This window comes from Leucopleurus acutus (genome assembly GCF_964270905.1).
Source record: "Leucopleurus acutus genome assembly, chromosome: 5".
Lineage (NCBI taxonomy): Eukaryota > Metazoa > Chordata > Mammalia > Artiodactyla > Delphinidae > Leucopleurus > Leucopleurus acutus.
The window spans coordinates 8,153,420-8,179,817 of record NC_139147.1 but is presented as its reverse complement, the minus strand read 5'-3'; the positions used below and the strand labels follow the sequence as shown (position 1 = coordinate 8,179,817).

Below are 26,398 nucleotides of genomic sequence, written 5' to 3'. Positions count from 1 at the left end.
CTCTCCATGGTCTCACTAATGCTTATTATCATCTGTCTTTTCGATTTTAGCTGTTCTGATGGGTGTAAAGTGGTTTCTCATTGTGGTTTTGATTTGCATTTCCCTAAAAGGTTAATGATGTTGAGCATCTTATATGTGCTTAATGTCCATTTTTATATCTTTGGAAAATTTGGAGAAATGTCTGTTTTAATCCTTTGCCCATTTATTAATTTCATTATTTGTTTTTAAATTATTGAATTAAGAGTTTTCATATATATGTATTCTAGGTACAAGTTGCTTATCAAATATATGATTTAGAAATACTTTCTCCCATCTTCCATATTTGCAACTTCATTTCTTCTGTCTCCTGTTCCGTGGGTTGTCTTTTCACTTTCTTGATGGTATCATTTGCAGCACACAAGTTTTAAATTGCAGTGTAGTCCGCTTTCTCTGTTTTTTCTTTTGTTGCTTATGCTTTTGATGTCACAGCTGAGAAACCGCTGTCAAACCCAAGGTCGCCAAGCACCAGGATTTACCCCTGTACTCTAGAGTTTTATAGTTTTAGCTGTCTCCACTTAGGCCTGTGATCCATTTTGAGCTCATTTTTGTGTATGGTGTAGTAATTATCTTTTATGCACATTTCCCCCACCAAACTGTGATCTCCCTGAAAGTGACGACCGTTTCTTAGCCATCTTTGGGTCTCAGTGTACAGACTAGGAGCTCCGCCGATGTCATCAAACAGTTGTACCTGGGCCCCTGAAGAACTGGGTTTAGTGAATTGTGTCTTCATATTCTGTCAGCCTACATGAAAGGCCGTCAGGCCTGGACGTTGTGTGAAGATCGTTGCTTTGTTTACTGCTAGTATGTAGTGGAGGATATCACCCATTCTTTCATTTGACAGATATTTATTGGATGCCTCTTAAGTGCCAGGCTCTGTGCTGATCTTCCAGGACTTTTATGTAGCGTCCTCTTTATGAGGCCCTGAGGAGTAACTTCTCTCTACTTTTACTATCTGCGTTTCTTCGTGCAGTGGGCTTGTTTTTATTTGACTTCGACTGCCAGAAAGTTTTAATACTGTTTCTGAAGAATGGTTAGGGCCTCATGCCATTTGTTTTTCTATTACTCTGGCTCTGTTTTTATCTTATCATTCTTATCTTTTTATTCTGTTTTCTTTACTTAGCCTTCTTTTTTATTTTGTATTTTTTAAATTATATATATTACTGAAGGCACTTCAAATATTTATTTTAAAACATAGTTGAGGTTTAAAAAAAGAGGTATAAAAACCAAATGTTCTCTAATTGAGAAGAAGACTTTCAGAGGTGTTTATAATTATGTCAGTGAACTGTGTAAATACAGGATGCAGTTGTATACAGCCTGTTGTTTCTCCTATTCTAATGTTTCAAAGAAAGGCATTCAGATTATTCTTTTTCATGTAGTCGGAGACAAGCTCGTGATAGCTGCCCTAGGCCAGCTATGTCATTAAAGGGTGGTGAGTACAAATGGCAGATGAACTCATGTAGCATTTTTCATGGCTGAGCTGTAGGGGTGTGTGTGTGTGTTTATAATACTTTGTGCCTTTTGATACCTGAACTGCTTGAGGTACTTGTTGCCAAGTAGGTTCTTATGTCCCAGTATAACCTTGAGGTTGTACATCATCTCCCAGCCGAAGGGCTGAATCCTAGGTGAAATCATTGGCTTAGAATAGAGGCAAGAAACAAGTTTGGCTTGGCCATCAGCAGCAAGGCGTGCATATGGACATTGGTCATGGTAGTAGAATACAGGATCTGGTAAGCCTAGTAGGCATGGTGGTCACCTCTGTCACGGTAATGGCTCACTCAGCACATTCAGGATCAGCAAGATTGCAGCAAGGAAAATGAGTTGAACTGTCCCCGTGACGGAGGGAATGTCACTAAGCTGTTGAACCTCTGCTGCCTTAGAACAGTTGGCCTGCACATCTCAAGGCCATTGAGGTCAACCCTACTCCTACAGCGGGACTTTAAAGTCATTAAGGACCTGGACTGGTTAGCAAACCTGCTTCCCAGGAACATCCGAAACCTTGGTGTCGAAAGCTGATGAGGGAGAAATGTCCTTGTAAGTTGATGCCTCTTTTGACTAGACAGCCGTATTTCACAGGGAGTCTGTGTAACTTGGCTTCAGGGTACACTGTCTTTTCTGAAGGAGGAGGCTCCAAGTTTCTGTAGCTGAACCCATGTCTCAGTGACCTGGTCACATTCTAAGCCTAAGCAGGAAATTCAGGCTACAGGGAACCTGGTCAGAGGTGGAAAATGAAAGGCTCCCTAAGCAGAAATGAAGTTGGGACTTCATTAAGCAGTCGTCCTTACTAGTAGAATTTCAAACTGGAAAAGAGTAAAGTTGAAACGTGCTTCTTTTAGTCTCTTGTAAATATTGCTCCATTCTGATTCACATAGTAATGTTAGAAATATTAGTCTAGAGCGTGTTCATTTATAAGTGGCTGGCATCTTACAAGCATATGCACCGCCTGTATATCTGCTGGCACTGAAGAGATGACACCTCGAAAAATGACATAAAACTTTTAGAGAATTTGTAGGTTCAGAAGAAGTTTCAAAAGGCAACACCTGTGTGAGAAAGCTGACCAAGCAGGCTGTCTCAACTGGTGTTGTACCTAGCCGTCCAGAGCATCAAGATAACAGCTTTTCATTTCTCCTTGTCATATTGCCTGAAATTCTGGCAGGTGTTGCAAACCAAAAGCCTTTGTGACCAGGCAGAGATAACACATTTATATTTTGAAAAGCAAACGAAAAGTACTGGGCTTGCCAAATAAAACATGTGTGCAGACTCCCTGTAGCTTAGAGGATCATTTAGGCTGAAGAGTGAAGCATGGATACTTCCGGGCCGGTTGAAGTGGTTCGTCTGAGCACCGTGCTGCAGTCAGGCGCCCTCGGGGTGAGGGATGGCAAGGGAAGGGGAGGAAGGATGTTCTGGAAGTATGCCTGGGAGTTGGCAGGCCCTCGGCTGGGGGTGGGCTTAAGTCAGGGGTCCAGAGAAACTTGAGGGTGTTGAGGGAGGAAGGGCCCCCAGAGGGCGGAACCCACTGCCAAAAGGAAGACGGGAGGCTGCTGAAGACAGACGAGAGTCTTTTTCGAAACCGTCTCAGAGGGGAGCCTTAGCTTTCCTCCTCGTCTTTCCAGCACCGCATGTCTCTGCTCCCAGAACCCCGGTTGAGACTATTTCTTCTACAGTCAAATAGACTCTTCATGGTCTGGAAACTTGCCTTCTTTAACACTGTAGACCTCGTTTTCTTCAGCTAACCACTGTAACTGTGAGCTTCTTGGAAGAGAAGTGTTGGCTATTTAACTGATGTTTCTAACATGGCTTTTTATGGGGAAATGCATTCCAAGTTACAACTAATTAATTGGTGAATGGACTTTTGGTTGGTAGTATATTAATGGGGTTGGAGTTTGCCCTGTTGGGAAAGGTTCTTTGGGGAGCAGAACACACCTGTCTTGATGGTGTGCTAACCCACTCTAGAACAGCCTGTTAGAAGATGTGTAAATTCACAAAACTTGGAAATACGTTATTCCTTTCTGTGTGGCTATGTTGGAAGACTGTTTGAATTCAGAACTTTATTCCTTTGATTTGTAGTCTTTGTCAAACACTTATAAATTTCTACTCTGTCCTATCAAAATGATTGCAGGGTCAAAATTATTAAGTTCTTCTATATATTTTATTGTTTACTCATAAATTTATTTAAACTTACATATCTAGGTTAATTTCCCTCTTTCCTGTACATCTTCCATATTCTCCTTTTTTGTTAATGGAATTTTGTTTAGTTATTCATCCAAGGTAGAAACTTATCTTTAACTCTGTCACCTTCTGCTTTACCATATATCCAGTCAGACACGTGGTCTTATCCATTCTAGTCTTCTAAAGTTTCCTTTATTTTTTTTTATCATCCCTACAGCTACCACTGTCATCCTCATTGTCTCTCACCTGGGCTATTGCAGTGAGATTTTTTTAATTTTAATTTTTTGGCTGTGTTGGGTCTTTGTTGCTGTGTGCAGGCTTTCTCTAGTTGTGGCGAAGGGGGGCTACTCTTCGTTGCGACACGCGGGCTTCTCATCGCGGTGGCTTCTCTTGTTGCGGAGCATGGGCTCTAGGCACGTGGGCTTCAGCAGTTGTGGCACGCGGGTTTAGTTGCTCTGGGGCATCTCAGAAAGTGAGGGCAATTTTTTTTTCCGTTTTATGTGTATACACATGCATACATATATATGTATATACATATGCTGTAGATAATTATTAAAATGTATTTGCTATTGTGGGTCACAATAAGAAAGTGTCAGAGAAAGTCAAGAAAATGTGAAAGTCACTGTTCTCGTCCTTCATGCACCCTCTTAACCCTGGTCTACCTCTTTGTCTTTCAGTTATTTTTCTAAAATAGGAATCTCATCATCTCACAACCCTGCTTAAGAGCCTTCACTGGCTTCCCGTTTTCAGCAGGATAAAGTCCACACTCCCTAGGAGGGCTTACAAGGCCCTTGATCATTTTAACCCAAGGTGCCTCAGATGCCATTCTCCGTGCCCTGACTTCTGAACACCCACCTCGTCCTCCAGCCATGTAGCACCTCTTGCTTTTTTGCACAGACAGGCCTTACTCTTTTAACCTTCTGCTTCACCAGTTGCCACTACTTGGAATCCATTCTCCATGTGACAGACCCATTTTTTAAGACAGAGATCAGATATCACTGATTTTGAGAAGCCCTTCCCAAGTACCAGATAGTCTGTCATGTCTCTCTCCATCCTTGTTTAAGGGCTGAGGCTGTGTATTGTGCGACTTTATGTCCAGCCTCCGCCAGGGTAGCACATACAGCCAGCTCCTGAGTGTGTATTCTGTGGAACTGGAGTCATTGGTTAAGCTAGCACACCACCACAATTATAGTCTTTCAGGCTCTTTTTTTTTTTTTTTTTTTTTTTAAGTATATCTTCCCATTTATTTAGGTACTTTCTAAAATGTTTTTAGATCTCAAAGACAGAATTAGATTGGTTCCTCGAAGATTTGGAAAAGGAAATTAAAAAATGGGAACAGGAGAAAAAAGAAATCCAAGAGAGACTAAAGGCACTGAAGAAGAAGATGAAAAAGGTTTTAAATGCCAGTGAAATGTAAGTAACACTTGAAAGTCAACGATTTTTACTTATTTATTTATTATTGGGGTATATTTTGGGTTGTTTTTCGTTTTTGATATTCAATTTCAAGCTATATCAAGTAAAGTGAAAATTTTAGGTATTTTCATTTCATTTTAAAGAACATCCGTTGGGGAATTATTGCACCTAAAACTTTTTATAAACCTACCATGTTTGCAGATAAATTACATAAAGGTAAGACTGCAAATCAACAAAGAACCAACTTCCAGTCTGAGCACCACCTCTTACTGTGAACATTACCTTTAACCCCTCTTCCTTATTGTAAAATGAGGGGGCTTGTCTAGATCTAAGGTTCTTTCCAGCACTAAGATTCTGTGATGATCATTTTATTTATTACTTCCATCCTGAATCTTCAAATTATTGAAATTTGGTTCTGTAATACGAAGGATTTGGTAATACATTCAGGCAGTTGTCAGATGGACCAGGTTTGTTTCAAGATTCTCTGTGATCCATTCCTAACCCCTCTTTCCCTAAACAGTGATATGTCATATGATTCCTCACCTTAATTGTTATCTACTGTTGAACGAAACACCAGAAACTCAGCGGCTTAAATTAATTTTTATTTGATCCTGCTCTTGCAGTCTGGGCTGTTTGGCCGGACCATTCTTCTGCTGGTCTTGTCAGTGGTTCCTCTTGTGGCTGGGCTCAGCTGGGATGCTGGGGTGACTTGGCCTCTTTCTTCCTATGCAGTTTCAGGCCTTCTCTCTCTCCATGTGGCTTCTTCTATCTATTTGATCTCTCCATGTGGTCTCCATCATGGTAGCCAGACGGCTTATGTGGTGGCTAAGAGCTTCCAAGAGTGCAGAAGTGGAAGCTGCCCACCCTTCTGAAGGTTCAGACCCAGAACTGTCAGAGCATCACTTCTTTTTTTTTTTTTTTTTGTGGTATGTGGCCTCTCCCATTGCGGAGCACAGACTCCGGATGCGCAGGCTCAGTGGCCATGGCTCACGGGCCTAGCCGCTCCACAGCATGTGGGATCTTCCCGGACCGGGGCACGAACCTGTGTCTCCTGCATCGGCAGGCGGACTCTCAACCACTGCGCCACCAGGGAAGCCCCGAGGTTCTGTTTTAACATTTTTTTTTTTTTTTTTTTTTTTTTTTTTTTTACTGTACGCGGGCCTCTCACTGTTGTGGCCTCTCCCGCTGCGGAGCACAGGCTCCAGACGCGCAGGCTCAGCAGCCATGGCTCACGGGCCCAGCCGCTCAGCGCCGGACCGGGGCACGAACACGTGTCCCCTGCATCGGCAGGCGGACTCTTAACCACTGCGCCACCAGGGAAGCCCGCGAGGTTCTGTTTTAAAGAATAGAAGGCTGTTTTCATTTTGAGAGAGAACCACTGTTAAACTGATGATGATCCAACACCTTACTCCTCTGTCTCGTGTTGAAGCCCCTGGAGGTGCTCCTGACAGAGGACTGAGACAGGGGATCTTTGCTGCAGACATGCGACTTAGAGTGAAGAAAAAAGGTGATCTGCCCTGCAGGTGTAGAAGGAAATTTTCCCAAAAGGAAAATGGTCCAAATTCTTTGCCTATTTAGAAGATATTAGAAATGAAACAAAAATAAATGTAAAGAATTCAAGAAATGTTTGCATGGATATAGGAATTTACTGTGTGAGATCGTGTTTTTAAAAACCTTTGAAAATTAATTAAAATTTGGTGATTATACTTACTTGTAGGTATACCCAGGAAAACGCTGGAAAGGAAAAGGAATGTGAATTACTTCTGGACCAGTCCTTTGAAATCAGGCAAATTAAGCTTAAATTTATTTTAACATCTTATTATACTTTTAATACCAGAGGCACAGTCTGCACTTATTGAGACATCCAAATATATTTTTACTTGTCTGTTTCTTTTAAATGATTATGTTTCTCTTTTTAAAAATTTCTCTATTTTATTATTTAGATTAATATTTAACTAAATTTATTCTTTAAATATTTTTATTTTATGATGTTTCTCCTTTTGTTTCACGTTGTCGGTGTAAAAAATGTCCTGAATTTATCATTGTTGATTACTCTTCTTTTCCCTTGAATTAACCTGAAACTAAAAATGTGTTTGAAAAACTTTTGTGTTACTTGAAATAACAGTCTCAACTATATTATGGTAGTTTCTTGGTCTACAATTAAAGATTTATTAAAGAATTTTTGTTATGAACCTATAAAAAGTTTCCTTTTAACCTTTATTAATAGAAATGTTTGTACATACTGGTAACCAGTGTATTCAGTAGTAAGCAGTTGTATTCTGCTTTTCTTATTTAATATTGTTTCATACACATATTTCCATTTACGTCATAGTCCATGCCGGGTTTTTTTTTTTTTTAAGCTGTTATAATCGTAATGCCATGAACAGCTTTGTGCATATCACTTTTTTCTTTGGGTTATTACCTTGTAATATGGGTCAAAATAGAATTTCTGACTCAGTAGCCAGATTAGACTTAACCTCATAAAAATGGTGAACCAGTTTCTCAGCAGTCCCACCAATACTCACTTTTAATTTCACATCTTCCTTCGATCATTTGTAAAGTGCAAAGAGCACATGTGAGTCTTGCATTATGTAGTCAAATATTAGGCAAGAAGTTTCTTTAGAAGATGTGTAAGTCTTTTTGTGGCATGACTTAAAAGTTAACCTGGCTTCAGCCTTTGTGATCTCACTGATTAAGTTTTTTTCAATAAGTTTTTTTTCTTTAATATTTGCAGTAATACATTTATGAATGAGAAAATGAAAATAGAAGAGTGTATAAAGAAAGAGAAAGAGCATTATGAAGAGAGTCTTCAAAGGGCTGTGGATGCAGAGGTGAGTCCAGGACACTTGGTGACTGACAGATATGGCAGGATATCATTTGTTTACTTTGTGTTTAATTACACATGAGGCACGACAGCATTGCTGGAAAGTGTGGAGGCTGAGGGATATCCTTTCACCCATAATCCTACCTCCCTGGAACAACCACTCTCTTCTTGCCTGTAGCTTTAAAATTTTTTACCTTCATGCTAGTTGTACTCGTAGTGTACACCACATTTTATAACCTGCTTATTTAACATAATTCTATCATTTTCCATGCTCTACACTGTTAATGCCTTCATCATATTTAGTCAAGTGATGCACCATGAAGTAGCCAACCATAAAATCTATTTGCCAATGCTAGAAAGGGAACTTGAAAATAATCCATTTATTAAGAATATACTCTCCTCCCCACAGAAGAATATATACCAATGTCAGTATACTATTTGAGAAACTACTGAGACAATAATAATAATAATGACTTCTGGCTGTATTTTATTTAGTTCCTGAAATATGGTTGTCTTTGTTTTTCTAATTGAGAAGTAAATGTTATGTATTTGTGTATGTGTCTGTGATTATTCTAGGAAGGTAAGGAAAAGCTTAGCTTATGCAGTCTGTAAACATGAGTCTTCCAGTGAAATATCAGCTATGCAGCTGCGTTTATAAAGAAAGGAAGGAAAAATAGTCCAAGTACTTCTACTTTACCGATACTATGCCTGCATCTCTGTTCCCAAGTCATTCAGTTCCCATTTATCACCATTTGGCAAGCAGGTTTGCCTGGTGGGCCCTGTCAAGGTTACTGACACCTGGATTAAAACAAGGCAGGTCTACATTTCCTGCAGTGACTTTTACAAAAATGGCCAGTTGGCTTGTGCAGGGAGCCACAGCAGAGAGTCTAAAGTTTTAAAAACATGCCCTAGAACCTTTTAATGCCCTTGCTGATAACAACTTCTCTGAGGCTTTTATTTTATTTTAATGCAGCTATTCTGTATTTATTTATTAATTTATTATTGAAGTATAGTTGATTTACCATGTTGTGTTAATTTCTGCTGTACAACAAAGTGATTCAGTTATACATATGTGTGTGTGTGTGTGTGTGTGTATATATATATACACACACACACACACATTCTTTTGTATATTCTTTTCCATTATGGTTTATCACAGGATATTGAATATAGTTCCCTGTGCTATACAGTAAGACCTTGTTGTTTATCCATTCTATATATAGTAGTTTGCATCTGCTAACCCCAAACTCTCACCACACACACACCCCCACTTCCCTCTCCTTTGGCAACCACAAGTCTGTTTCCGAGGCCTTTAAATTCGGTAGGGTTCAGCCTTGGGGTGGTTCTGCAGGGTCCTGGCCCTCTGCTCACCATGAACAGGAGCATAGATTATGCACACCAGGTATATACATGTAGGTAACCTAGCTCTGTGCTTGTATATGGCTTAAGCAGTAAGCCATGTGGAAAGTTTCATATCTGAGAAAAGTATAATTTTAGGTATATAATTTTACTGTCATCTTGTTATTCTATTTTCAAATCCAAAAGTTTTAATTCATGTTCCCCTTAGAGAAATTATAACATAATTAAGTTCTGGTGATTCTGATCATGTGTCATTTAAGGAGAAACCTGAAAGTGGTTTAGAATGTTTGTTTTACCTACCTTAAAATAGTTTTAGTTTTAAAATACTTACATTCTTTAATCTAATGGTAGGTATCTGTGCTCGAAAACTGGAAGGAGACAGAAGTATATAAGTTACAGAACATGGAGTCACAAGCCGAAGGATTTCTTAAGAACCTGAAGCTAATGAGCAGGTATTGTGATGTCACAGGTGTCTTTCCAGAAGTGTCATTGGGTAAAAAAAGGTTAGGGCTGATTTAAGAAAAAAATTACATTAGGACTACTTTATTTTTAATAGTTAATATAGTTAATACATATTCAATTATAGAAAAATCAAAACACGTAAACAAAAAGGATAAAAATTATCCTAATTCTTAATTGAGCTATAACTAGTTAATATTTTGCAGCAAATCCATTAAGTATTTGAAAAAAAATTATATATAGTTTTCACTAAGTAGTATACAGGAATCCTCCTTTCATATCAATAATTATGCTTCTCCAACCTAATTTTATTTATTTAGTTTTATTTTTTTTGTGGTACGCGGGCCTCTCACTGTTGTGGCCTCTCCCGTTGCGGAGCACAGGCTCCGGACGCGCAGGCTCAGCGGCCATGGCTCACGGGCCCAGCCGCTCTGCGGCATGTGGGATCTTCCCGGACCGGGGCAGGAACCCGTGTCCCCTGCATCGGCATGTGGACTCTAAACCACTGCGCCACCAGGGAAGCCCCCTCCAACCTAATTTGAAAAGGTTAAATAGTAATCCAGTGTACAAACATGTCATGATTTATTAAACACCACTATAGTGGGAGAGTTGGGTTGTTTGCACATTTTGTTAATAAAAGCTGCACTGTAGCAAGTATCCTTATAGCTAAAGTTTTATCCTTATAGCTAAATTATTAGTCATTTCCATGCAATAAATAAATTTCTGGAATGAAGATCACATTTTTAAGGCTTTTTAAACAATTGCCTTCCATAAGAATAGTCACTTAACAGTCTTAATGGGAGAGTATGGGCATGTCACTTCAAAAGATATTTATATCTGGTCATTTTTTTTCAACCCTCTGTAATCTTTACCTGCTTTTCTTTCTTTTGCTTTGTTCTTGGAATAAGGTTTACCTGGGAATCCTAGAGGGTCTCCTTCAGTCTAGCATTTAGCACTTTTCAGTATAGATTTTTGCACATGGGATTACTTTTCATCTGGCCCTTTTATCATATTCCACACACAGGTTTTTGTTTTTGTTTTTTTAAACATCTTTATTGGAGTATAATTGTTTTATAGTGTTGTGTTAGTTTCTGCTGTATAACAGAGTGAATCAGCTATACAAATACATATATCCCCATATCCCCTCCCTCTTGCATCTCCCTCCCACCCTCCCTTTTCCACCCCTCTAGGTGGTCACAAAGCACCAAGCTGATCTCCCTGTGCTATGCGGCTGCTTCCCCCTAGCTGTCTGTTTTACATTTGGTAGTATATATATGTCCATGCCACTCTCTCACTTTGTCCCAGCTTACCCTCCCCCTCCCCATGCCCTCAAGTCCATTCTCTACGTCTGCATCTTTATTCCTGTCCTGCCCCTAGGTTCAATAGAACCATTTTTTTTAGATTCCATATATATGTGTTAGCATACGGTATTTGTCTTTCTTTTTCGGACTCACTTCACTCTGTATGACAGACTCTGGGTCCATCCACCTCAGTACAAATAACTCAATTTTGTTTCTTTTTATGGCTAATATTCCATTGTATATATGTACCACATCTTCTTTACCCATTCATCTGTCGATGGACACTTAGGTTGCTTCCATGTCCTGGCTATTGTAAATAGTGCTGCGATGAACATTGTGGTACATGTCTCTTTTTGAATTATGGTTTTCTCAGGGTATATGCCCAGTAGTGGGATTGCTGGGTCATATGGTAGTTCTATTTTTAGTTTTTTAAGGCACATCCATACTGTTCTCCGTAGTGGCTGTATCAATTTACATTCCCACCAACAGTGCAAGAGGGTTCCCTTTTCTCCACACCCTCTCCAGCATTTACTGTTTGTAGATTATTTGATGATGGCCATTCTGACTGGTGTGAGGTGATACCTCATCGTAGGTTTGATGTGCATTTCTCTAATGATCAGTGCTGCTGAGCATCCTTCGTTGTGTCTGTTGGCAGTCTGTATGTCTTCTTTGGAGACATGTCTATTTAGGTCTTCCGCCCACTTTTGGATTGGGTTTGGTTTTTGTTTTGTTTTTATAAATTTATTAGTTTTTATTTTTTGGCTGTGTCAGGTCTTCGTTGCTATGCGCGGGCTTTCTCTAGTTGCGGTGAGTGGGGGCTACTCTTGGTTGTGGTGCGCGGGCTTCTCATTGTCGGGGCTTCTCTTGTTGCGGAGCACGGGCTCTAAAGCACGTGGGCATTGTGGCATATGGGCTCAGTATTTGTGGCTCGTGGGCTCTAGAGTGCAGGCTCAGGAGTTGTGGCGCACGGGCTTTGTTGCTCTGTGGCATGTGGGATCTTCTGGACCAGGGATTGAACCTGTGTCCCCTGCATTGGCCGGCAGATTCTTAACCACTGCACCACCAGGGAAAGCCCGGGTCGTTTGTTTTTCTGATATTGAGCTGCATGAGCTGCTTGTACATTTTGCAGATTAATCCTTTGTCATTGCTTCCTTTGCAAATATTTACTCCCATTCTCAGGGTTGTCTTTTCATCTTGTTTATGGTTTCCTTTGCTGTGCAAAACACTTCCTAACACCATACATGAAAATAAGTTCAAAATGGATTAAAGACCTAAATGTAAGGCCAGACACTATAAAACTCTTAGAGGGAAACATAGGCAGAGCACTGTGTAACATAAATCACAGCAAGATCCTTTTAGACACACCTCCTAGAGAAATGGAAATAAAGACAAAAATAAACAAATTCAAAACACACAGGTTTTGAATTCTTAATTCCTAGTGCTTTTTGATTTAAATTTCAAACCCTCAGTGTTAAACCAGAGATTCTGTGGGTTATGGAAAAACAGTTTTATTGTATAGTTCTTTATTTCTTCATGTTTCAAGATTAAGTTTTTTTCAGAAAGGTGAGAAAACCTTTCTGATTAAAGGTAAATTGAGGAGGCTTCCTGGTGGCGCAGTGGTTGAGAGTCCGCCTGCCGATGCAGGGGACACGGGTTCGTGCCCCGGTCCAGGAGCATCCCACATGCCGCGGAACGGCTGGGTCCGTGAGCCATGGCCGCTGAGCCTGCGCGTCCGGAGCCTGTGCTCCGCAATGGGAGAAGCCACAACAGGGAGAGGCCCACTTACCGCAAAAAAAAAAAAAGAAAAGGTAAATTGATACGCTGATTCAGATTACAGGACTAGTACAGCTGAGGTTGAGACCACGTGGTGTTCAGTTGCCAGTATGCAGCACAGCTGTGGGCTATGCGTTGTGGTGCATCTGGGAAACAAAGATATCTCAGGCCTCATTTTATCTAATGGTATTGACTCCTTATTAAGCCTCACAGTACACGGCGTTTTTTCTTAGGGCTTCTGTGCTAATTCTGCTCATTCCACCAAGGATAGCAGAAGAGGAAAGCCATAAAAGCAATGTTGTGGTTTTTCTTTAAGACGTATACTGAGAACTGACACCATCGCAGATTGGTAGTGTTCCTGATCTTCTCAATTGGGAGTAGAAAGCTTATCTGTCACTTTCAGTGGAGCAGATTCATGAGGTGCTGAGAAGTTTAACATAGCCTGTTAGACACCCACCCTTTATTTTACAAAAAGATGGGGATGAGGGTTTTATTGGGATGTTTCCAGGCTGCCTTTTTTTTGGTTTGTTTTTCAATACAAAGATAGCCTTTGATGTTAAATATGAAGATGCCAACTGCAGAGTGTCTGATCTTCAAATTCAGGAGAATATTTGCTCTCTGCCTACCAGTTTTGGGATTTGGATTAGATCAACGCTTAAAGTTTCCTAAAGTGTAGTGACTGTAAGATATACAGTTCTTTAAAAATAGTTGTTTTATTGTGTGTGATCATGTTTCTCTTGTGTTTAAATGTTTATTTTCATTTGTACTTTAGTGCTTTCAATTTAAAAAAATTTTTAAGTGGACATTAGCAGTTTTATAAATTTTTCTACTTTCTCAGTGATTCTGCAGCATATCCTGTCATGGAATCTGACATACATTCATGGGAATCATTTCTTTCTAATGTTAGAGAAGAAATTGAGAAAGCAAAGGTAAGTTACAAGGTATTTTATAATTCTGTCAAAATCTATGTGATGGTTAAAATTCTAAGGAGGTCATGTCATATTGAAACTATTTCTTTTTTGAGCTGTTAAAGACAATATTTATTTTTTGTTGTAATTAAGAATTTTTCTTGAACGAAATGCTATCTTCTTAACTCTCTTTAAACTCAGCCCTTGATTGTTAAGATTAGAAAAGTTATGTTTGATAAGGCTGTAGAGCATTCTGATCAATAAGGACTTATTTTGAACTTCTTTCCTTGCAATTCAGTTATATTTCTTGGAAAACGGTTGAGCATTTGTTATGTATATATAGTAAGGGGAAGAAAAGTATTAATTGACAGCTGTGGTTTTCTCTTGGAATTTGTTAGAAAAACTTAACATTTTTCCTTCTACCTACAGTCTCAGTTTGAAGAACAAATTCAAGCAATTAAAAATGGTTCTCGGCTCAGTGAACTTTCTAAAGTGCAGATTTCTGAGCTTTCGTTTCCTCCCTGTGACACAGTAAGTCTATTACATCTTTTTTTTTTTTTTTTGAAGGAAAGAGAACAGAAAAGGAGTGAAGCACAATTTCTTTCTTAACTGGCCAAAAGCAGTTTGTTGTTATTGTTTTGGGAGTGGGCATGAGATGGCTTAACAATTGCCTTAATGTTTTCATTAAGTACTAGGTTAAGCCCCGTGAGGGCTGCCCTTATTTGCCCCTCACCCTGTGGCCCTTCCTGTCAATGCATTCAGCGTCTTAGATTGTAGGCTCTGGAGCTGCAGTCAGAAGCCTCATCTTGAGCGTCCTTTTCTCCCCAATACCTTGCACACTAAGCGTTCATACTTATCGTGGATTCATCTGCGAAAAAAAAAAATGGTGTAAAACGTTAAAAAGCTTAGCCACCTTGGACTGATTAAATTTTCTATTGAGCACCGGTTTTTTTTCTCTCCATAGAAAAAGTTTTTTCTCTCCATTGAACTGAGTAAGAAAGAGTTTTATTTAGAATTAAAGATCACTTATTTATAGCGTTTCCAAGTTCTTATAGCAGATACGGAAGGGGGAAAAGCATTAGATATCAACAGAATATTTTACCATTAATTTTTAACTCGAGCTTATGTAATTTTAAAATTTAAGATTCCTTGAGAACTCTCAGTGTGCCAGGAGCTTGAGTAATAAGTACCCCTAAAAACGATTTACTTTGTGTGTCATTTCTTTGCTGTTCATTCATTGGGTATTTAGTGGTGATCAAGATTAGATGTGGTCTGTGCCCTCAAAGTGCATATGGGTTTGGGAAAGAGAGACTTTAAGCCTATAATTATAAGCAAAGTGTGCCAAGATTTTTCACAGGAACATAGAATGCTATGGCAGCATAAATTAGGAGGAACTAATCTAACCCAGAGGCCTAGGCCTCGGCAGAAGCTCCGCTGTTGGAAGTCTCAGTGAGTCAGAGATCTGGAATAGGAATTAACCAGGCAAAAGGAGTAAAAGGGGGTGTGTGTTTGAGGAGGGGTGTGTGGTGTGATGTTTGCAGGGTCAAAGTGTTCCCAGTGGAAGAAGCAGCATATTTGGAGGCTAGAAAAAAAGAGAATACACTCCTTTCATAGCAGTAAAAGGAGTCCACGATGACAAAGGGGGCTATAGGGAGAAAGATTATAATCTCGTGCCCACAGGCCGGAACAAAGGGAGCCTTATTAAGGTGTAAGGTGTGTTCAGCAGTGTGGACTTCTCCTCAGGTCACTAAGAAGCCAGTATAAATTTCCAGTTAGGGAAAGACATCAACTTTGTACTTGACGATCAGCTTGACTGCAGTGTGGAGATGTGGTGGGAGAGGGAGCTGAGTGAGCGATTTCCAGTCAACCAGCTACAGCTCACTGCCCCCAGCCGTGTCCCAGGTCAGAGAGGCAGCGGGGCTGCAGGGAAGAGAACAGATTTGAGGGGTGTGCAGGAGGTCAGATGAAAGAGTGGTGCTGGGGCTTCCCTGGTGGCGCAGTGGTTGAGAGTCCACCTGCCGATGCAGGGGACACGGGTTCGTGCCCCGGTCCGGGAGCATCCCACATGCCGCGGAACGGCTGGGTCCGTGAGCCATGGCCGCTGAGCCTGCGCGTCCGGAGCCTGTGCTCCGCAACGGGAGAGGCCACAACAGTGAGAGGCCCGCGTACTGCAAAAAAAAAAAAAAGAGTGGTGCTGCTTGTGAGATTGTAAGGCCAACAGTCTTGAGGATGACTCTGGGTTTCTGTCAGTGAAGTGGCATCGGAGGAAGAGCAGGGTGAGGAGACCGCCCTGAGGCTGGCGTTGAAGACGTAGGGCTTGAGTGGCCTTGGAATCAGTAACCCACGTGGATCTGCCCATTAGGAAGTTTGGGTGTGCAGATTTGGATCTCAGGAAGATATTCTAGACTCGAATCTTTTTAAAAGTGGGCATTATGGATTTCCCTGGCGGTCCAGTGGTTAGGACTCTGCACTTCCACTGCAGGGGGCGTGGGTTCGATCCCTGGTCGGGGAACTGATATACTACATGCTGCACTGCGCGGCCAAAAAAAAAAAGTGGGCATTATCCTCAGTGAGCACACAGTCACCGAGGAACAAGAGGGCGTAGCACGGGTGGGGTGGAGGCTGCACCTCTGACAACATGAGGGGCAGCAGCACTTCAGGTGTGCACGGCGGCAGGGCTGCGGGGAGAGCTGAGCCAGGGGCCCAGCGGATGCGACGGAAGCCAGCAGTGTGGGGGCCGTGAAGAGCTCATTTTGAGAAAGAGAAGGTGGCCAGCAATTTTTAAGAACAAAACATTTAATTTGTTGTAATTCAAATACTGTGCACTTGAGCAGCCAGGTTTCATTATAGTTGTGCTTAATTGTTAGTCTTTGTTCACGGATGTCACTCTTAGTGATCCAGCCACTGTGGTGTGTTCCTTGTAGGTTCATCCTAAGTTACTTCCTGAGTCTTCAGACCATGATGATCAAGGCCCCTCCACTTCTACAAGTCACAGGACTGGAGACCGAACAGCAGTTCCCGAGGAGTCAAGTCTGGTCTCTGCTACTGATGGCCCAGTGGAGTCGCCCTCCTGTGAGCCAGAAGCCGGCCGGCTGCCAGAGTGTGAGAGCGCCGGCCAGGCAGCTCGGTCAGAGCCGAGCCCGTTGGCTGATCAGAAGTTACCTGGTGCTCCAGGACGTGCCACCCGCTCAAGCCAGTCTCCAAAGAAACCGTTCAATAGTATTATTGAGCACCTGTCAGTGGTGTTCCCCTGTTACAGCAGGTACGAATCCAAAATGTCTGCAACTCTGTTAAGTGCTTTATTGAACTGAGGTTTCCTGATTAGATAACATTACAGCCAATTAGGGGCTGAAGTGGAAAGAACTGCATAATTGTTTTACTCAGAAAGACAAGCGCTGCACTTTTTCCTTTTGTAAACATAGAAGTGAGCAGTTTCAAACCAATAGATTGAAAACATTGAACACTGGTTAATCAGTACTCATCAGAACCCTTGGCAGTTTGCTAAGATTTAGATGAACTCAGTAACTCTCCAACACTAGTTATGGAATCACTAAATGAACTGCAAAACATTAGTTTTACATTATTTCAGGGAAAAAAATCCCACATATAGCAAAGAAGGCAACAGCAACTTGCACCTTATTGGACAGCACCTCCGATTCGTTAGAAGTGTGAGGCTGACAAGGCTAGTTGTAATCTGCTAGTGAGTCAGGTGTGTGCGCATGTTACAAAGGGATCCTTACGAGGGTGAGGAGAGCTGCCTTTTTGGCGGGCGGTGGCAGGGGGGAGTATAGTTGATTTACAGTGTTGTATTAGTTTCAGGTGTACAGCAAAGTGAATCAGTTGTACATTTACGTATATCCACTCATTTTTAGATTCTTTTCCCATGTAGGTCATTACAGAGTATTGAGTAGAGTTCCCTGTGCTATACAGTAGGTCCTTATTAGTTATCTATTTTGTATATAGTAGTGTGTATGTGTCACTCCCAGTCTCCCTATTCATCCCCTCCCACCCCGCCCTAGAAACCATAGATTTGTTTTTTATGTCTGTGACTATTTCTGTTTGGTAAATAAGTTCATTTGTACCATTTTTTTAGATTCCACGTATAAGCAATATCATATATTTGTCTTTCTCTGTCTGACTTACTTCACTCAGTATGACAGTTTCTAGGTCCATCCATGTTGCTGCAAATGGGGAGAGCTGCTTTTAACTAAGTCAGCCAGAGTTGTCATTCAGGCACTTCAGCAGTGCTTCTGCATCACCCTCTGACCTCACTCCAGATTGGTGCGAGGGGACAGAGGTACTCCTGGTCTCAGCCTGGAGAGAAGGTGAAGTGGAGGGAATGTCTCTGGGATACAGCTCAGAAGAGAGGAATCCACATCCAGAATTGACCCTCTGCACCTCCCTTGTTATTTCTGTCTTTGACAGGATATTAGTCACAGTCTTTGAGATTATACTTTTGAAACACAGTAGTTAATGATGATTGGCCAAATTTGATGTTTTGCATTTGTCAGTGGAGCCCTGCCCATTTGGAAATAAGTATATCTTGTCTGCACATGGGCATGTTTAGCCCTGCCTAAGTTTGATAAACATTGTAAGTTCTCTCAATAGCAATTACCATGCAAATTAGTAAAACTAGTCAAGTTGTAATTACCAAAAGTACATTACAAATAAAATTGTTTGTAATCTTGACTAAATCTGGCAGAATATAAACCACCAAATAGATATGCATCCTAATTTTCTGCATGTTAAAGCATATGAGGTATCAGTGCTACAGATACCAAGTTCCTATTGATTAACGATATAAATCACATCCACTGCTACCTATGAAAAATTCAGGCTTTGAAAACTTTGTTGTTGGTTAGATTTTTTTTTTTTTTCCAGTACGCGGGCCTCTCACTGTTGTGGCCTCTCCCGTTGCGGAGCACAGGCTCTGGACGCGCAGGCTCAGCGGCCATGGCTCACGGGCCCAGCCGCTCCGCGGCATGTGGGATCTTCCCGGACCGGGGCACGAACCCGTGTCCCCTGCATCGGCAGGCAGACTCTCAACCACTGCGCCACCAGGGAAGCCCTGTTGGTTAGATTTTTAAAGGGAAGAAGTCAACAAAACTAGTTTGTTCTTAGATAGAATGAGATTTTATTGATTTCAAGTCAGATCCAGTGGCGTCTGATCATTCATTGATTTTGCTTAAAGCTACAGTATATCCAGGCTGTAAGAAGTCAGGTTTCTAAGTAGAGATGGAGATCTCAAATGCACCTGTCAGATACACTGTTACTTTGAAAGTCTATTAAAACAAATATTTAGAAATAATATTGGAATTTTCATAGTGCTTTGAAAGATTGATTTTGCTGCTCTCTGTATACAGTTACTGTTGTTGTTTACAAATGAATTACTTGTGTGTATTTGATTTTGTTTCTTTTTGCTGTTGGGTTAATATTGGCCCATAATATTTCTTTGCAGCAGAAAACTTTAACTTTCTCTTGACATTATTCCCACTTTCTCTTTCAGCACCGAGCTTGCTGGTTTTATTAAAAAAGTGAGAAACAAAAACAAGAACTCGCTCTCTGGATTGAGTATTGACGAAATTGTCCAAAGAGTGACAGAACACATTCTAGATGAAGAGAAAAAGAAGAAGGTCAGTTTTTCATTTAGATTCAATAAAATATTCCACTTTATTCTTATTTATTTATAAAATAAGAGAATTGTGGGGGAAAATGCTTCCAACTCCAAAATGGAGAGCAATTCAGTAGATAGAAGAGGGTCAAGTTTTTGGGTCACTGAACTTGCTTCCCTGCCCCATGATCTTGCTGCAGCCAAATCCAGGAAAGGACAGGAGGCCGTCTGAGCCCAGCTCTGCTGCTTCTGTGACCAGGGCCACCCAGGGCCCGCCCTCCGTGCTTGTTGGATCATCACCCGAAAGCCAGGGGCAGAAGACAGACGACGTCCCTGTGAGTGTTGCATGTATGACCATAGAGTCAGTTCTCTTCTTCTGATGAAGAACAAGAAGGAAACAGAACTATCAATCCATGATTTAGCCCCATTTTTCTAGATTGAATTTATTTGATCTTGAAATTGGAAACCAAGTTTAGATGTACTTGAGTGTTTCATTAGGAGAGCCAGTGAATGGCGAGGTTGTCTCTCTACTTCCACGGGTAGCTCGGGGCCCCTGCATGTAGTGACAAGAAGAGCTGTGACCACATTGTGGGAACTGGGCCTGTGGATGGTCAGGTAAATTCACTTTTTGTATCAAGTGTGAATAGTTGGAAGAATTGAGTTTTGGATAATTTTCTTCTACGTGTGACCATGGGCTTTGGAATAACACAGACTTGGTTCCATCACTTAATAGCACTGTGAGCTCGAATCATATCTGCTTGTTCGGGTCGTCGTGGGGATGAAGTGCTGAAGCAGAATAGGCAGAGTCAAGTGCTGTGCTCGGGAAAGGCTGGTTGCTTCCCTCCTCTCTCCCCTCAAGGGGCGCGGGGGGCACACAGGAATGAGCCCATTAAATTAACTTGCCTTTAATTTGATATACTGATTTAGATTGTTTGTTGTCCTTTCAGACAATGAGAATGTTACAGTGACACAGAACTTTTTATAAAATACTGTTGTATCTGTGATGTCAGTCGACAGGGCATTATAACTGTCTTTATGGATGAGGAATCCGAGGCACAGGTGGCTCGCGCGTCTTGCCAGCGTTCCTTCCTTCGATTTGACCACAGCGTCCTCAGCACACTGACCAGCTCGTGCTGGGGACTGTGCGTTAGGGACCGGCTGAACATGTGGCTGGAAGAGAGATGGCCGTCTGGCGGCTCACAGCCGTGGGCTTCAGACTGAATTCTGGTGCGGAGCACATTTCCCTTTTTTATAGATTTATTTATTTATTTATTTATTTTTGACTGTGTTGGGTCTTCGTTTCTGTGCGAGGGCTGTCTCCAGTTGCGGCGAGCGGGGGCCACTCTTCATCGCGGTACTCGGGCCTCTCACTGTCCCGGCCTTTCTTGTTGCGGGGCACAGGCTCCAGACATGCAGGCTCAGTAGTTGTGGCTCACAGGCCTAGTTGCTCCGCGGCATGTGGGATCTTCCCAGACCAGGGCTTGAACCCGTGTACCCTGCATTGGCAGGCGGATTCTTAACCACTGCGCCACCAGGGAAGCCCCCACATTTCCCTTTTTTGTCCAGCTACAGTATCACTGTTCAGGTGAAATTGAAATTAGAAGAGTTGCAGGCCCCATAGCGCAGTCAGCAGTGCAAGACTGCACAAAGAGCGCTGGTTTGCTGACTTGAGCTAAGCAGTGAATCTTTTTTGTGAACTCGTTTTTATGCCTCCCATACATTTTCACTTTCCGCTACCCTTTGGAGACTTTCTGCATCACATACACTGAGGTGCCAGAGGGTCTCACCCCAAAGGGAAAACTTATGATCATGCAGAGCATTCCTGCAGGGCCTGGCTGGAGTCCCCTCCCTCTCTCAGGGGTGTTCCTGCTGGTCATGTGCTCTGTGGTCGAACAACCAGGTCAACTTCTTGACATACTCACTGATGTGTGAGTGTGTGTGTGAACTCCTTTGTGTGCGTGTGTGTGTGTGCACGCGTGCATCTGTGTGCTTGTTGGCCATCCCAAGACAGACCATAATCACCTTTTGGGAAGAGATTGCTTTCTACGTCGTGGTTGATGTTGATAGTAATAAAGGTGTAAAAGCTGACTTATAAGAATAATATGTATGGAACTGGGACTTAATTTGCTAATCATAGGTAGTTTTTTAAAGATTAAAAGTAATTTGCTTTGTTTTTTTTTTTTAATTAATGTAAAATTTTACTTTTGGCTGTGTTGGGTCTTCGTTGCTGTGCGCGGGCTTTCTCTAAGTTGCGGCGAGCAGGGGCTACTCTTTCTTGTGGTGCGCGGGCTTCTCATTGCGGTGGTTTCTCTTGTTGCGGAGCATGGGCTCTAGACGTGTGGGCTTCAGTAGTTGTGGCACGTGGGCTCAGTAGTTGCGGCTCACGGGCCCTAGAGTGTGTGGGCCTCAGTAGTTGTTGCTCGCGGGCTCTAGAGCACAGGCTCAGTAGTTGTGATGCACAGGCTTAGTTGCTCCACGGCATGTGGGATCTTCCTGGACCAGGGCTCGAACCCATGCCTCCTGCATTGGCAGGCAGATACTTAACCACTGCGCCACCAGGGAAGTCCCTGCTTTGTATTTTTAAATTATAAAAGTTTTGTGGTTCATAATAGAAAATCCAAATAAAAAGAGCATATGAAGAACCCCAGAACCCACCCTCTAAGGGTAACCAGTACTATCATATCAGTATATATTTTTCTAAACTCTTTTGTATCTGTGTGTATACTGAATTTAGTCAACTGTGCATATATTTGTGTGTGTGTGTGTGTGTGTGTGTGTGTGTGTTTTTCAATTAGAAATATATTGTGCCCACTTTTCCATACTAGGAAATAGTCAAGTTAACCGGGGGTTTTTCTGAACTTTGCAGAGACCTTAACCTGCCCTTTCCCCAGGGCTGACACCTCCACATTTCCTCCCAGACCCTTCCCTGGGGGCCCGCACAGAGGAGTGAGAGCACATCTGACCCATTGCTGCAGCGGCAACAGTGCCATGGGAAAGACAGAAAACCCCGTGCAGCAGTTCAGGGTGTCATAGCCTTCAGGCACTGCCCCCAGCTGTACTCCCTGACCTTAACCCACTGCCAGGGCTGCATTCATTCATTTTCTTGACAGTTTATGGAGTCTCAGTTTGGGGCCAGGTTCCTTGCCAGCTGCTAAGAACACAGATAAGCAAGGCCATTTCCTGCCTTCAGGGTGCTCAGAGTTAAGGTGGGGAGTGAGGGTCGAAGTTAATGATGCATGTGGGGTGAGTGCTGTGAGCCATAGGGAGAGCTTCACGCCTGGTGTTCTAGGCTGGCACTCTGCTTTCACACAGAGCACGCTGTCTGTGCTCACCAGACTGGGAGCGGCTAGGGCCGGAAGCCCTCCCATTCATCTCCGTGTCGGTGTGCCCTGCACAGTCCCTGACCATGGATGTTTGCTGAATGAGGCGTCAGTTCGTTTTGTTTTGATTTATACAAGTAATCCACATTCATGGAAACTTTAGAAAAATAGCAAAGAAAAAAGTTAAATCTCTCAACCAAAAGTAGCCAGTAACCACTGTTAACATTTTATATCTTTCCAGACTCTTTTCTAGGCATCTCTGTATATACACATTCTCTCTGTTTTTAAAATATTGAATTATATAATCATATGATACATACTGTTTCTGTAGCCTACTTTTATTCAGAGAGTTTTTGTGACTAACTTGCCACGTCACGGATTATGGAATTCCGTCATGATTTTAATCAGCCCCATGATAATCCATAGTGTAGAGATGTCATAATTTATTACTGTCTCCAACTGTTAGATAATTAGATGGACAATTACTTTGTAATATTCAGCTAGTACCATACTTTATTTAGGTATGGGTTGGGGTCAGTAGGTATTTGTAGTATTTTAGCTGGGAATGAATTAATCACATAAAACAATTTTTTCTCTGAGAAAATTAAAACTTTATTTTTTCCTAAGAAATGTTATTAGAAAATAAGTTGTTCCCTCAGTCTCCTTAACTATAATTGAGAATAATTTTCCACCTTAGCTGTGAAAGTTCTGGAAGGCCACTTGTAAGAAGAGCTCCTGTAGTAAGGAGAAATTTAGTTATTCTTTACTATTGAGATGCATTTGTTTCCACAGGTGTCCGGTGCAAATTCCTGTGAAATATGCCTAGAAGTATTCAAATCCAAAAACGTACGTGTGCTGAAATGTGGGCACAAGTTTCACAAAGGGGTAAGGATTCTCCTTGGCCATCCTCATGTCATGCATTTTGACTGTGGAGTATTTTGAAAATAAAAAGGAACTTTGTTTTCTGGGCTTCAGTACTTGCATTTTCAAAGCACTTTCTAAACCTCCTCATGTCTGTGATGATTGTCTCCCTCCCAAAGATTGATGCTGCAGGAAGGGGAGCAGATTCCTGGGCCCTGCAGCGGGCACTGTGCACACTGTCCTCTGTGTCATGAGTGCAAAGGAGCAGTTGGCCCCATCAGTTGCTGAAAGTCAGAGCAGTACTGGTTCCTTAGAAGCCAGTTTTTTATACGCACCCATTTCTTATATGCATGGCCAGACAGATACACAGTGCAGCAGTTTGTCAATTTACTGCAGCAGGTGAAGTAAGTTTAACATTTTGGAGGAGAAAAACTAAACTTAACTGGGTCCACTGTGCCTGATCCTGGGAGATTCTGGCCTGTGCCCTTCCAGGATTTGTGGTAACTGTTTTGGTGTTTGGGGTGCTGTGAGCATTTGTCCTGCACCCCTGCTGCTGGTTTAGAGCTGTGAGCATTTGTCCTGCACCCCTGCTGCTGGTTTAGAGCAGATTAGGTCTCTGCCCTGTCAGTGTAGGAATCCCTGAGAAAAGGGGTACACACAGTACACTCACTAGAAAGAGTCCAGACAGCGTGCAGTCTCCCGCACGGCCTACCTTCTCCCTCCTTCCCGGGTAGGGGCATCCTGTCTGGGCTCTCGAACTTACACACACACTCGGCTCTATAGCGGCGGCAGGCCAGCCGGGAGCATGCTGGGTAGACAGGCTCCAGCGAGGCTGTGTGGCGTGCAGGCTGGTGGGATGGGCAAGGAACAAGACCAGGCAGACAGGGTGAGTCCAAGGGCCAGCCTCTAGAAGTCAGGGCGGCTGAAGCACGAGACTGGAGCAGGGTGTGGGGGGATGGGAGGGCAAGGCCATGCCTCAAGGTCAGGCCCTGAGTGTTCAAGGTCACATTCTGAGGTGGGTTTCTTTGTTCCTGGAGCTTGGTCCAGACTCCTACCCTGAGCAGGCTCTGGTGTCCCTGGGTGTTGGGTGGCTCCAGGCCCTACCAAATGTCACAGTGAAGTTAGCCGTGTCTGCTGAGGCGAGTGGTACAGGAGGGCTGAGGTTCCATGTGCTCCTAAAGGCACTGGCTAATTGTCTTTTCTCATTTCAGTGCTTCAAGCAATGGCTTAAGGAGCAGAGCACTTGCCCAGCCTGCCTGGCTCGTGATCTCCTGTCAGAAGAGTAACCTGCCCTTCTGGAAGAGGCCCACCCACTGTTCTAGGTAGTTACAATTCACTAAAGAGTATATACTGTTTGTTGAGTTGGAAGAATAACAATATACTACCTTTGATATAAAAAGCAACATGTGAAGATTCTTTGCACTGTGCTTCACAGTGCTAATAAATGGAAATCTTTAATACAGCTGACAGTAATTTCCCAACTCTGACTAGCCACTTAATAATCGCCAAATGGTGTCTGATAAAGTTATGTGTGACCACATCCTTATATTGCTGGGGCTGCTTGCAGAGGTGCTCTCTGAGATGGAAGGAAAACATGGTGAGTGCCTCAAAGCAGGACTTAAATTATAAGCATCCTTGATCTTTTAAAGTGCCCCACGTTAAAGTTTTTTGAGAGCAGTATTCCTAAACAAATGCCTACGTTTTTCCTTAAAGATTCTGCATTTTAAAAAACGGGCTTAAGCAAACCACATTTGACTACGTTGTAGCTGATGTTAAAATATTGGCTGATTCAGACCGAAAGATTCACTCAGATCTCCCTCCTCTTCATGTGATTTTGATTTTTCATTTCATTACTTTACTTCTCCCCAGTAGATTTATAAGTGCTTGTTTTTCATATTTTAAAGACATAATGATTTTTGAAAATCACACAATAAACTTATTAACATCAGCCAAGACTTTTTTTAACCCCTAAAACTGAGGCTCCGTATCCATTACCCCAGCCCCACACTGGGAACTCACTCTGAATACTTCTCTATTCTCATTCGTGATGTTGTCCCTCTTTATGAGTTAGACAGCAAGTGTTTGGGTGTCTCCGTCTAGCACACAGTGGGCACTTTCCTTTTCCTACCACCAAAAAGAGACACTTGTGTAATTAGACAGTCCCGAGGAGTCCCTGTTACAATTGTTCGGTGTTTGACATTTGTGTAAAGTAATGCATGCTCTCTTGTACTGTGGCCTGAGAACAAAACTGTAACTGCATTAGAAACTGTTAAAAAATTAGTTCTCTGTAGTGACTTCATAGGCAGTAGTAGTAAATACAGAAACATGAATTCTGGACACATTCCATTTCTCTCAAACAGGAAGGGTCAAAAAATGTTTTTTCCGTGTGTTCTTTGTTACCCCCTAGAAGCTCACAGTCGCAAGTTCATGAGCTGATTTGGTCACTTCCCTCTGCCTTGGTTCCCTGTGAGTTCTGATGTCTTAGTGACTTAGTGCATAGAAGCTTCCTCCATATTTCGAAGCAGATCCCTAAAACATTGTCTGCATGTTCAGAATAACTGAGGACTTGTAGATATGAAGATACACAGGGCCCAGTTTGTAGCAGCAGGTACAAAGGGAAAGAAGAGCAGCTGGAGAGAAAGAGAACGTGTTTTGTACATAACTTCAGACAAATACTTGTGAACATGCCTTACACATGTCCTGTAAGTGTCGAAATAAAAAGCATTCTAAAATAACATCAGTTTACTGTCGTGTTATCTGTTCTTTGTCAAATAATTTAAAGTATTCTACTTGAAAATTCAAGACATATATTACGCTGACATTTTAAAAGGTGACTTCATTTGGAAAGAAGAGCCATGGTACGT

The 26,398-nt window shown here is 42.1% G+C and overlaps 1 protein-coding gene across 1 annotated transcript in view; it reads left to right on the top strand.

The window, feature by feature from the left end:
- TTC3 (tetratricopeptide repeat domain 3) overlaps nt 1-26,184 on the top strand; it is a gene marked incomplete at its 5' end in the record, with an annotated part of 140,325 nt that extends 114,141 nt beyond the window's left edge. The window contains 11 exons of the mRNA XM_082840119.1: nt 4,979-5,118; nt 6,836-6,904; nt 7,853-7,949; nt 9,653-9,753; nt 13,673-13,763; nt 14,172-14,273; nt 16,667-17,004; nt 19,249-19,375; nt 19,554-19,688; nt 23,466-23,558; nt 24,746-26,184. Coding sequence (XP_082696245.1) covers nt 4,979-5,118; nt 6,836-6,904; nt 7,853-7,949; nt 9,653-9,753; nt 13,673-13,763; nt 14,172-14,273; nt 16,667-17,004; nt 19,249-19,375; nt 19,554-19,688; nt 23,466-23,558; nt 24,746-24,820 — 1,368 coding nt within the window. The 3' untranslated portion in view covers nt 24,821-26,184. The remainder of the gene's footprint in view (nt 1-4,978; nt 5,119-6,835; nt 6,905-7,852; nt 7,950-9,652; nt 9,754-13,672; nt 13,764-14,171; nt 14,274-16,666; nt 17,005-19,248; nt 19,376-19,553; nt 19,689-23,465; nt 23,559-24,745) is intronic.
- Between the last annotated feature and the right edge of the window lie 214 nt (nt 26,185-26,398).